We start from the raw sequence: 13,263 nt of genomic DNA, 5'->3' as shown, positions 1-13,263 counted from the left end.
CATCGATCTGAGAGAGATACATTGATCAGTTGCCCCCATATACACCCTGACCAGGGGTTGAACCTTCAACCTAGATATGTGCCCTGAACAGGAATAGAACCTGAGACCTTCCATTGCTCAGGACAACACTCCAACCAGATGGAGCCACAACGGCCAGGGCTCAGTTTTTAAAGCTAGGCTCGGGAGCCTCCAGGTGAGTGTGGCCCAGGGTAGGGGTTCCTGGTCCTGAGAAGGCCAGCAGAACAAAATGAAGAAGCTGCTGGGGAGCTTCTCAGCGTATGGACACAGGAGGTTGTATAGTGGGGTTGCCTAGGTCAGATAAATGTAAGATGGTGTGGTCAGTAAGTCAAATTTAATATTAGAGTCCTGGCCAGGTAGCTCAGTTTGTTAGAGCATTATCCTTATACACCAGGGTTCCGGGTTCAATCTTTGGTTAGGGTACATTCAAGAATCAACCAATAAATGCATAAATAAGTGGAACAACAAATCAATGTTTACCCCTCTCTCTCTCTCTCATTTAAATGTTTTTAAAATTTAATATTGGAAGTGAGCAGTGATAGATGACAACAGGTCAGAAAGTCACCACAGGTGCAAGTAGATGACATGGAGGTTAGGGTCATAGGATGTGTAAGGCAGAAGATTACTGTTCAATACCATCCCCAGGTTACAGAAATGTTATTACCTGATTCTTAGAAACACAGGCTGGATTTGATTTTGATGTCATCATTTGGTTTAAAATCTGAGCATTATGAAGAGGTTCTGAGGTTCTAGCTATGGGGCAGGAGAAATAATGAAATAAATAGGAATAAAAACCATATTAAAAATTATTACAAACATATTCTCCCGATCTTTCAATAGAAGTATTACAAAATAAATCAGCTCTTTCAACACTGTCTCACAAAGTGGAACTAAAACACTTTTTGAATAAGAGAAATATTGTAGAAACGGTTTTCTGATCAATTCAAAATGCCCCAAAATAATGTAAACTGTAGTTATTTTTTTAAAAAAGGGCAAGTTAGTCCACCTTACTGCTTAAATATAATCTTTATTTCTAAGGAAGAAAATTACTACATTTCTTTAAAGTTGCATTAAACACATTTGATTCAAATCAAAACTGATAGACTCTAGAATAAGTACGACTCTCAATTTGGGGCAATTTTTGTTTATTTTTTGAAATCCTAAGAATACAATGAAATCAAGTTTTTCTTGTGGGTTTGCTCTTTTAAAGTGCTAATACAGAGCCCCTGATCTCCAGTGCTATTTAAGCAGGCCTTAATATGATTAAGAGTACCGTATTTTCCGGTGTATAAGACGACTTTTTAACCCAGGAAAATCTTCTCAAAAGTCGGGGGTCGTCTTATACTCTTGGTGTCATCTTATAGGGCGGGTATATCCCAAACTCTATATTTTAACTGGAAAAGTTGGGGGTCATCTTATATGCCCAGTCGTCTTATACGCCGGAAAATACGGTACCTTCCCCATTACCTAAGACAGGGGTCCTCAAACTTTTTAAACAGGGGCCAGTTCACTGTCCCTCAGACCGTTGGAGGGCCGGACTATAGTTTAAAAAATACTATGAACAAATTCCTATGCACACTGCACATATCTTATTTTGAAGTAGAAAAACAAAATGGCAAAAACACCCGCATGTGGCCCGCGGGCCGAAGTTTAAGGACGCCTGACCTAAGACAATACAATCAATAAAACTGAAAAAAAAAAAAAAAAAAAAAAGTTTAAGGGGGATGAAGGGGGTGGGAAGCAGTGCAAATCAGAGATTAAATTAGCAACTATTTAAATATTTTACAAAACATTATTTTACCTTGAGCTGGCAAATGGGTTTTGGTAACACGTGTCTGAAATAACCTAAATGACAGTAGAAAGGCACAAATAATCAATATAGATAATACACTTCAATTTAATACATATTTGCAAAACCTAAACATGCCAAATAGCTTATTCTAAGCTAGAAAAGACTGAGATCAAGGGAGAATATAAAGTTGAATTCAAGAGTTGCTCCAAAACTTAAAAAGAAATTCTGGGATTATCTTCGTACCCAATAGATTCAGATTAGAAAATTCATCAGTTTGCACAGTTTATATCAGTATTTCTTAAACCCATACAGCAAATGCACCCTTCTTCTCTGTGTACCAAGTATGCCAATGTTCCAACATGGGGTACTTAGACCCTCTTTTTAAGTATTCTATATACCTGGAACATAGTGAATATGTTTGGAAGAAGCTACTACTTATAAAAGCACATATAGAATTGTTCACACTTTGAGAACTTAAATGTCATTTTATGGCATTTTTGAACATCAAGCCAATCTGTCAAATCACATGCAACATCCAGAGCTGACATTTTTGAATGATGTGAGCAAGAGTGCACAGTATGAAGAGACTAAGAGACATATAGCCAAAGGCAACCAGATGCCAAATTTGATTTTACTCTTAATTCAAACAAACCAATGGTTTAAAAAAAATTACATAGCAATGAATAACTGAAAATTAGATAATAAAGAATTATTGATAATTTTTTTAGTGAAAATGGTGTAAGGTTCCACAAGAAATCAACTTTTACAGATGTTTACGCAAGTAATTGGGGTAAAATATTTCGCTGTCTTAGATTTGCTTTAAATTCTCCATAGAAAAAACAAGTTCAACTGTCAAAATTACTATTAAAAAGAGCACAAGGGCCGAAACCGGTTTGGCTCAGTGGATAGAGCATCGGCCTTCGGACTGTAGGGTCCCAGGTTCGATTCCGGTCAAGGGCATGTACCTTGGTTGCGGGCACATCCCCAGTGGGGGTGGGGGGGGGAGGTGCAGAAGGCAGCTGATAGATGTTTCTCTCTCATCGATGATTCTGACTCTCTGTCCCTCTCCCTTCCTCTCTGTAAAATACCAATAAAATATATTAAAAAAAAAAAAAAAAAAAGAGCACAAGGGGCCCAGGCCAGGTATCTCAGGTGGTTACTGGTAGAGAGCATCATCCCAATATGCCAAGATTGCAGGTCCAATCTCCAGTGAGGGCACATACAATAATCAACCAATGAATGCATAAATGAGAATGATAAATTGCTGTTTCTCTCTCTCTCTCTCCAAAAAAAAAAAAAGAGTATATTAAACGCTGGAAGGAGTGCAGTGAGATAAACTCTCTCATATGCTGCTAAAGAGGGACCAGCAGAACTCTTGTATAACCTTTCCAGTAGGAAATCTGGTGATATGTATCACAAGCCTTAAAACTCTTCCTATATCCTTTCACTGAGTAGTGTCAATTCTGAGAATTTGTCAGAAGAAACTAGCTAAAAATAGGAAATATATTAGGAGATACTTTAATTATGAGGGAAAATAATCTTGACGTAAAGCTGCATATGTACATAAAGCATGGCTGCTATCCTATAAAAAGCAGAGAAATGCCAAAAAGCCAACTAAAATGCCAAAAAGTTTCTTCTGCTTTTTTAGTTTTCTGTACCTTTCATTTCCCTAAATGAAGGATACTACGTAATCACAGAAAAAGTAAACAATTGTGGAAACCAAAATTATCCATTAACATATGTTGTTTTGCCCTGGCCAGGTGGCTCAGTTTGTTAGAACATAGTCCCATACACCAAAAGGTTGCAGGTTCAATTCCCAGTTGTGGCACTTACCTAGGTTGTGGGTTTGATCCCCAGGGGAACCTACAAGAGGCAACGAATTGATGTTTCTTCCTCTCTCTCTCCACTCTCCTCTAAAATCAGTAAAAACATATGTTCCAGTGAGGAAAAAAAAAAAAAGAAGATTATAGTTTTTGTTAGTGTTAATCCTCACCTGAGGATATTCTTTCCATTGATTTTTAGAGAGTAGAAGGGAGGGAGACAGGGAGAAAAAGACAGAGAGAGAAACATTGATGTGAGAGAGAGATACAGATTGGTTGCCTCCTGCATGTGCTATGATGTGAACAGAGATTGAACCTACAACCCAGGTATGTGCCCTTAAACAGGAATCAAACCCACAACCCTTCAGTGCTTGGGCCAATGCTCCAATCACTGAAAATACTGGCCTGGATTATTATGCTTTTTTTTATAAAAATGTTTAACCATTAAATTGTGACAGAACTCTGGGACAGGTTTATCAACTACTTTATCCTCTCTAATAAAAGAGAAACATGCAAATCGACCGTACCTTCGCTACACCCACAAGCCATGCCCACCAGCCAATCAGGGTGAGTATGCAAATTTACCCAACCAAGATGGCAGATAATTTGCATATCCAGGCCAGAGTGAAGACTGAAGACAGCGTAGAAAGAAGCCAAGCGCTACAGAAGGGAGTGAAGCTGCGGAGAAGCAAGCAAGCGGGGCGGCAGAGAAGGAAGGGAAGCAAGCTGGGTGGGGAGAAGGGAGGGAAGCAGGCGGGGCAGCGGAGACCACAGCAGGAAGCCCTATTGCAGGAATCTTCCTGCAAGGGGCCTCTAGTAAGTATATAAAAGTTCATAATTTCTTAACAGCAGTATAGAGCTCAATATATACAACCTGACATACAGTACAATTTACTGTTAAAATGCACAAACACAAAACACACACAGAGGCAGAAGAAAAGATATTGGAAGTACTATTTCTGGGCAGTTTCTTTCCTTTCCACTCTTATTAGCCACATCTTCCACAACAAGCACTTGACAATAACATTATCTCCAGAGCAAATATTACATTTCAAAGCAGGAAACACCACACAGAGCTTCATTTTCTAACTACCTGTACTGTTCCTGCAGCAGCTCTTTAGGTTCCGCCTGGTTGTGAATTCCTCTCCGGAAGACGGCACTGGCATGTTGCAGCTGTCCTTGGCCCTCCAGATGCTCAGCCCAGGCTATGTACAGAGGAGAGGACAGCTTCCCAACCCCATGGTTGTACAGAAACTCAAAAAACTGATGAGGGTCAGTGTTGCACTCAGCCTAAGAAACCCAAAGCAAACAGACATGAGAACAAAGGAACCTGTGGTCTAGGTCTAGCCCAAATCAACCAGAGGTTTCAGGCTGTACTGCATAGGGGAAAGCCCTTGTTCTGATGACAAACCTAAAAGTGAAGCTCATTCCTTTCCTATACATTCAGTATCCCCATAACTACCCAGACTATTGCCCAACATAGTGAACTCTATAATAACCCACTATATAAAGTATTACTTTTGTTTAATTGAGCTTGCTCAAGTTCTATAGGGTGACTCTATCCTAGTATTTTGTAATTTAGTGACCCAATCCATGTTTATTCTAGCCATTACACTTATGATTTTATTGCTAGAATTCATGTTCCCAAGCCATTATTTCAAGATTAATGAGACCAAGCCTTTTAAAGTCTATAAGCTAAGGCAGCCTTATCCTTTGAGTACTAAATTTAGTTTCTGAGAGCTCATACTTTCTTAATTATTTGGAATGAATTTAATTTATTCTCAGGACCCCATCCCAAACACACTTGTGAGAAAGCTTTTTTTAATTGATAGTTTCTACCATACAGAAGCCAAAAGGTTCTAAATTACACATCTCTGACCATAAAAGTTTATCACTGAAAACACGAGGAATTAAGACAGTCTAAAATCATCTTAAAACCTGGGAGAAAAAAGCAAAAGTATAATACGATTATGAATCTGGATCTATACTTACAAATTTTAAACAATAATTGATGAATCTTGGATCATTATGGTATCTCTTGTTTTCTAAAAATTCCTTCATTAAACGTTCTAATAGAACTGTAAAGTATTCTTTATTCTCAGGAAAATTCTCTTCTATCCATTGCATATAACTAGAAAAATATGGATAATATTAGTTTTCAAGTCAACATAAAAATTTGTTTAAAGAAAATAAACTAAATGCTAACCTTTGCCATACACTAAGCGGGTCATTACCCCTGTAGCTCTGCATGTGGGCTTCAAACATTCTAGAAAAGAGAAAAATATGCACATGGGATATTAGGGATAATACCTAAAAGCAAAAAATGTATTTTATACTTATGCTAGAGACCCGATGTATGAAACTCGTAAAAGGGGCTCAGCCCCCGCCACCACGGTGGCTGCCTTTGCCTCAGCCCCCACCGGCCGTGGCTCCTGCCGCCACGGCTTCATCTGGAAGGTCATCTGTAAGAACATTTGGTCTAATTAGCATATTACACTTTTATCATCATAGATACCTTAAAACAGGCGTCCTCAAACTACGGCCCGCAGGCCACATGCGGGTGTTTTTGCCGTTTTGTTTTTTTACTTCAAAATAAGATATGTGCAGTGTGCATAGGAATTTGTTCATAGTTTTTTTTTAAACTATAGTCCGACCCTCCAATGGTCTGAGGGACAGTGAACTGGCCCCCTGTTTAAAAAGTTTGAGGACCTCTGCCTTAAAACAAAAATCTTAAATACCAATTCACATGCTAACTATATATATAAAAGGCTAATATGCTAAGTGTCCCTCCTACCATCCGACCGGTCGCTATGATGTGCATTGACCACCAGGGGGCAGACGTTCAACACAGGAGCTGCCGAACTGCAGTGACTTGGCAGCAGCGGTTCTCAGGTGATGCACCCCGATACCAGAGAGGAGGGAGCCCAATTCCTCATGGGGCTGCATGATTCCACCTTTAGCTGTGGGTTATGTTGTTGCTGGGGCACTGTAGCCCCGAATCTGGTTTACTGCACACTTGCTGTTTGCATTCCATACCCTGTACGACAGCAACTTTGCAGAGTGCCCTCCGGTACTCCTGAACCCCTTAGGAGATGTCGGAGAGCCGATTTCCCCCAAGGGACCCCACATGCCAGAGGGACCCCACTTACTCTGCAGACACCAGGGAGGGACCACAGGAGGTTGACTCCAGGGCGTGTCCAGCCCATCTCACCCAGTCCCACCCCAATGGCCACCTTCTAATTAATTCCCTTCAATGTGCACGAATCCATGCACTGGGCTACTAGTATAAAAATTAAGAAAGCCATCACTCAGGATGGTCAGAAGCAGCACTTTTCCAGAAGAAAGTAAGACCAAGGCCTCTGAGCTTAGTCCTAAAACACACAGCTGCAGAGAGCTCCCGGCCCTATCCCCAAGACTTCTTCTTCCGCACTGATCCTCACTGTCACCACCAGCACCATCAGACAGTGCCCACAAGTTTGCTGCTTCCCCTCTTACTGATGGATTTACTTTTTGATTTAGCAAACCCACTTCTGTAAATCTAGAAGACAATACATCTGTGTATGTGCACAATGCCACAAATACTGGATTTTCACGGCAGCAAAATTTGTAATAGCAAGAGGCTGTCAACAACCAAGTATGCACCAACGGAGGACTTTTCAGATCAATTATGGTACATGAAATATTATGCAGTTGTAAAAAAATGATAAAGAGCTCTACATATGGCTAGAGAAATCTCCAAGGATAGTGTTAAGTAAAAAAAGTAGTATATACCCTGCTACATCCTATGTGAGATAAAGGTAGGAATTGTACACATACAACCATAGATATATTAACATTAATATATTATTAAAATATAAATATTTATATTTGCACAAGAAACACTTGAAAAATAAACTAGAAAATGGTTATATATGGGATGGTGGGAGAGTAGACAGGTATAGATCTCAGTGAATACTTTTCTAAATTTTTTTGCAACTATATTAATATATTAGTTGTTTTTAAAAATCAAAAACTTTCTAAATTATGACTCTCCCTTTCATGCCTCATAGCAGATAAATCCCTACAATGTCAGGTCCAAGGCAAACATTTCATGTGTGATATCAACCCAATTTCCCTAGAAACATGACAAGTCCACTCTATACCGAAATGTCCAGTTCACTAGAGCAGAGGCCAATGTAAAGTCTTCAGAAAGTGAAAATAAGGTCAGAAATGCCTGATTTCTCCTTTTAAGGGGAGTGGGGAGGGAAGCAAGCTTCTGGAAGTGAAATCCTTGGCGGCTACATTGAAGGCTAAAGAAAAAGTCTTAGAGAAAATAGATGTTTATTTTGACTGAATCTCCTGACCCCAGAGAGTAAGATCCCCCTGGTGCTGTCACATAAGTTTAACTTTTAAGTGATTTTGAAACCGTGGTATAAGTCGCCTAAGTCATAGATCAAAGGCTTGGGAATTTAAAAAATGATTAGAGGCTGACATCAATAACAGTAAGTGTAGATTTTATTTCTTAAAGTACACGTCATTCAAAGCCTTTTAAAAGTTGACTGTGGGGCCGAAACCGGTTTGGCTCAGTGGATAGAGCGTCGGCCTGCGGACTCAAGGGTCCCAGGTTCGATTCCGGTCGGGGGCATCGATGTTTCTAGCTCTCTATCCCTCTCTCCTCCTCTCTGTAAAAAATCAATAAAATATATTAAAAAAAAAAAGTTGACTGTGGGGTGATCGGTAAGAGCAATTTTAAATTCTCCCCTTGCTCTGTAGAGTTTTTTTTGTTTGTTTTTAAGAAGTGGCCTTGAGCCCTGGACGGTGTTGCCCAGTGGTTGGAGGTCAGGCCGCGCAGGGAAGGGTCGCAGTTCCTGGTCAAGGGCAGGTGCCTAGGTTGCAGGTTCGGCCCCGGCCGGCGGGGGCGCCTGGGGGAGGCCAATTGATGTCTCTGTCTGTGTCTCTGTCTCTCTCTCCCTCCCTCCCTCCCTCTTCCCCTCCCTTCCTTGCACTCTCTCTAAAAAATATAAACTCAGGTGAGGATTAACAACAAGAGTAAGTGGCCTTGAAAGTTTCTCAGTAAACCTGCACGCAGCTTTAGGTTCTGGTGGCGCTGGGTTTTTGTCTCCCTGAGGCGCAGGCCCAGAGCGGGCTCCTCACGGAGGACAAGCGGGGCTCTGAGCGCCTCAAAACTGCCCAAATCTCCCCACACTGCTACCTCCAGGTTTGGGCGGAGGCCACAGCCTGGATGGGCAACGAGGGGGTGGGGTCAAAGGCCGCGGAAAGGGGCGAGAGGAGCAGGAGGCAGAACCCGGCAGGGCGGAACATGCAGACCCCAGGCTGGAACCCCAGGCGCCCCAGCGCACGCACGCCCACCCACCAGACCCACACTCACTGCAAAACGTTTTCCGGGCTGTCCATGGCGAGAGGACACGCCAGCACCGGCCCCACCAGCACCCCGAGTGAGGAGCCGCCGCGAATTCGAATCTCCAGCGCAGCCGCAGTAGCAATGACGAGCGTTAGCCAAGCTCCTGGCCATTGGCCTCTGCTGCAGTCGGACTAGCCAATCGCCGGGGCCGTTGCCAGGAGACCAAGTCCTTCCCCCAGCGGGCCGCAGCTCCGCCCACTTTCCGCGGCCGCAGACAAACCGGAAGCTCGCGAGTGGCTGAGGGGGCTGAGGCGCGGCGGCGTTCTCTGAGTTGGCTCAGGCAAGGGGAGTGGATCTTTTTCGTAGCTGTGCAAGTTGCAACTGGCTCCCCCAAGGATCATCCCAGGGAAGTCACTGTGGGAGATGAATACCTAACCTGACACCTCCCCCGGCCCCGCCAGGCGAAAAAGTGGGACCTGGGCCCCCAGTCCCGAAAGTGGTGCCTTTTCGACTCCTCTCAAATATATGAACCAGAATCACTATGCCTGGCTCAGGGAAAGAAGAAAAATAATACCTTTGTGGGTAAAGACCATGGCGTCGTTCGAGGCCGCGGAACCTGGGGTATAGGAGATGGGCAGGTGGGGTGAACCCAGCACCCCGCAAGACTATGCACCTCACATCCTGCAGCTTTCTGTTCAGTGTCTAACGCTGTAAGAAGAGAAAGGAGATGCTAACGCCGGTGGAGTTTCGCCCCACAGCCTGTAATGCAGTGGCGAGAGAGTTAGGGCAGTTCATCAATGACCCAGAAAAAAAACCCTCGCGGTTGTTGGCTTAGTGACTAGAGCGCAAGGGTAGGTTGGTGGGCACTTCCGGGTTGGTTATACACAGCATAGGGAGGTGGAACTAGGAGCTCTGGAGACCAAGTTCTCAGGAATTACAAAATTAAAAATAAATAAAAAATAAATAAATAAATAAAGAGACCTCTTTATAAAGGAGGCCAGATGTCCAAGAAGTATGTAATCTGCTGATGCTTCTTACCTAAGAGGGAGCAGAAAGAGTCAGCCTAGCCCTCTGGGCCTTTGGTCTTTCATAATTTCCCAATTTACCTCTCAAGATTGTTTCAAGGACCTCTTGACAATGCAAATAAAATATGAAGGACTAGTCATGGGATTATTCCTTCTAGAGAGGCTGTTTGGATTGTTTGCTCTTTTAGGGCTCTTAAGTTAAATACCTAAAAAAATAATAATTAATTAGCAGCTTTTAGAAACAGTGATGGTCTCAGAGTCCACAATTTCTCCCAGGGTGTTGATCAATTGGATCTACACACATATCTTATTAGTGGGTTTATTACCCAGAGGATACTCACTCTTTAGATAAATGTTAGGTTCTGCTAACCATCACAGGAATTAGCGTATTTTTAGTCCCACCAGCTCAAGATTTCAACTTGTGCTTGATAACAGCTCAGTCATCAATTAGGAAATGTTGATTGAACATCCAACATCATGTACTAGTGCTATTGGATTTATACTTAATTAACTCAGATCCTGTCCTTATGAGACTAGTGGTTTTGCCTGGGAGATGAAGATACAGTCATAGAAAATTGTTTAAAGATGTTATATATGTGTGTATTAAGTGCTAAATGAGTGAGTATTCAGACTATCTGCTAGGAGTGTTAAGAGGAGAGTGGGAAAATGGGGCCTGTTGGTCAGATAAAGCTTCATGAGGAAGGGGGGTGTTGAATTGGGCCCTGAGGTGGGGATGGATGTGGGTGGGGAGAGTTTGGGGGAGATCATTCCTGGTATATAAGAGGGTACTGAGGGAGATCACCCTTGACTCTTGTTAATGAACAATTCAGATTGTTTTTGTTTTTGTGTGTTTTGTTTTTTGGTGTTTTATTTCATATTTTATTTTTTCATTTTTAAATATATTTTATTGTTGATAGTATTACAGATATCTCCCATTTCCCCCCTCCTCCCAGCCCCTACCCCCTCTTCTTAGACTCTGCTCCCCCATCCCAGATCTTCACTACCCTATTGCCCATGTCCATGGGCTATGCACATTAAGTATAGTAGAAGCCCAGTGCACGAATTCGTGCACCAGTGGGGTCCCTCAGCCTGGCCTGTGGGATCAGGCCCAAACCAGCTCTCCGACATCCCCCAAGGGGTCCCGGATTGTGAGAAGGTGCAGGCCAGGCCGAGGGACCCCACCAGTGCACAATCGGGGCTGAGGAGGGATGCGGGAGGTTGGCCAGCCAGGGAGGGACCATAGGAGGACTCCAGAGTGTGTCTGGCCCATCTCCCTCAGTCCCGATCCCTGGACCCCAGCAGCAAGCTAACCTACCAGTTGGAGCATCTGCCCTCTGGTGGTCAGTGCACATCATAATGACTGGTTGACCAGTCTACTGTCTGTCCCCTGGTGGTCAGTGCACATCATAGTGAGTGGTTGAGCAGCCTTAGCTTATCATTAGCATATTATGCTTTGATTGGTTGAATGGACAACTGGACACTTAGCATATTAGGCTTTTATTATATATACTAATAAAAAGGTAATATGCTAATTAGACTGGATAGACCAGACATTTTTCTGACAAAGCCACAGTGGCGGGGGCTAAGGCAGAGGCAGTTAGGGGCGATCAGGCCAGCAGGGGAGAGCAGTTAGGGGCGATCAGGCTGGCAGGGGAGAGCAGTTAGGGGCCATCAGGCTGGCGGGGAGAGCGGTGAAGGGCAATCAGGCTGGCAGGGGAGCAATTAGGGGCATCAGGCAGGCAGGCAGAGGTGATTAGGGGTGATCAGGCAGCAGGCAGAGGGGTTAGGGGCAATTAGGCAGGCAGGTGAGCAGTTAGGAGCCAGCGGTCTCGGATTGCAAGAGGGATGTCCAACAACTGCTTACAATCAGACATCCCCCAAGGGTCCCAAATTGGAGAGGGTGCAGGCGGGGCTGAGAGACCCCCCCCCCCCCCCGCCCATGCACAAATTTCATGCACCGGCCTCTAGTATAGGATAAGTTCTTGGATTTATCTCGTTTTGTCTCCCCAACCCCACATTGAGGTTTGTCAGTCTGTTTCATGCCTCCATGCTCTAGGTCTTATTTTGTGGGTCAATTCATTTTGTTCATTAGATTCCACAAATAAGTGAGTTAGTGTGATATTTGTCCTCATATTGGCTTATTTCACTTAGCATAATATTTTCCAGGTCCATCCATGCTATCCCAAGGGTAAGAGATCCCTCTTTTTATTTTTTTTACAGCTGCATAGTATTCCATATTGTAAATGTCCCACAGCTTTTTTATCCATTCATCTACTGATGGGCACTTGGACTGTTTCCAAATGTTAGCTATCTATACTAATAAAAGGGTAATATGTTAATTATACTGCATAGACCAGACGTATTTTGGTCATCCTTCCGGACAAAGCCATGGTGGCCGAGGCAAAGGCGGTTAGGGGTGATCAGGCCGGCAGGGGAGCAGACAGGGGCATCAGGCAGGCAGGCAGAAACAGTTAGGGGTGATCAGACAGGTAGACAGAGGCAGTTAGAGGCAATCAGGCAGGCAGGCAGAGGGGTTAGGGGCAATCAGGCAGGCAGGCAGAGGGGTTAGGGGCAATCAGGCAGGCAGGCAGGTGAGTGGTTAGGAGCCAGTGGTCCTGGATTGCAAGAAGGATGTCTGACTGCCGGTTTAGGCCCGATCCCTGTGGGGTCCTGGATTGGAGAGGGTGCAGGCCAGGCTGAGGGACACCCCCCCCCCCATGCATGAACTTCATGCACCAGGTCTCTAGTTGTAAATAATGCTGCTATGAACATAGGGCTGCATATATCCTTTCTGATTGATTTTGGGGTGTTGTTTGTTTGTTGTTGTTGTTTTTATATATATTCTCAGAAGTGGGATTGCTGGGTCAAATGGAAGTTCCATTTTTAATTTTTTGAGGAAACTCCATACTGTTTTCCATAGTGGTTGCACCAATCTGAATTCCCACCAACAGTGTACTAGGGTTCCCTTTTCTCCACATACTTGCCAGCACTTGTTTGTTGATTTTTTGATGATAGCCATTCTGAAGGTGTGAGATGATATCTCATTGTTTCAATTTGCATTCTCTGATGTTTAGTGACTGAGCATTTTTTCATGTGTCTCTTGGCCATTTGTATGTCCTCTTTGGAGAAATGTCTATTCAGGTCTTCTGCCCATTTTTTAATTGGATTGTTTGTCTTCCTTTTGTTGAGTTGTATGAGTACATTATATATGTTGGATATTAACCCCTTATCAGATGTATCATTGGAAAGTATGTTCTCCCACTCAGT

General features: G+C 43.3%; 1 protein-coding gene across 1 annotated transcript in view; it reads right to left on the bottom strand.

Annotated features, from left to right (window-relative positions):
* Positions 1-9,024, bottom strand: part of BUB1 (BUB1 mitotic checkpoint serine/threonine kinase) — a 42,740-nt gene extending 33,716 nt beyond the window's left edge. The window contains exons 1-6 of the mRNA XM_054728043.1: positions 8,999-9,024; positions 5,837-5,896; positions 5,623-5,761; positions 4,724-4,920; positions 1,820-1,863; positions 683-771 (exon numbers count right to left, since the gene is read on the bottom strand). Of these exons, the coding sequence (XP_054584018.1) occupies positions 683-771; positions 1,820-1,863; positions 4,724-4,920; positions 5,623-5,761; positions 5,837-5,896; positions 8,999-9,024 (555 nt within the window). The remainder of the gene's footprint in view (positions 1-682; positions 772-1,819; positions 1,864-4,723; positions 4,921-5,622; positions 5,762-5,836; positions 5,897-8,998) is intronic.
* Between the last annotated feature and the right edge of the window lie 4,239 nt (positions 9,025-13,263).

Source organism: Eptesicus fuscus, chromosome 16 (genome assembly GCF_027574615.1).
Source record: "Eptesicus fuscus isolate TK198812 chromosome 16, DD_ASM_mEF_20220401, whole genome shotgun sequence".
Classification (NCBI taxonomy): Eukaryota; Metazoa; Chordata; class Mammalia; order Chiroptera; family Vespertilionidae; genus Eptesicus; species Eptesicus fuscus.
The sequence above is the reverse complement of the archived record's forward strand: the minus strand, read 5'-3'. Positions and strand labels throughout refer to the sequence as shown.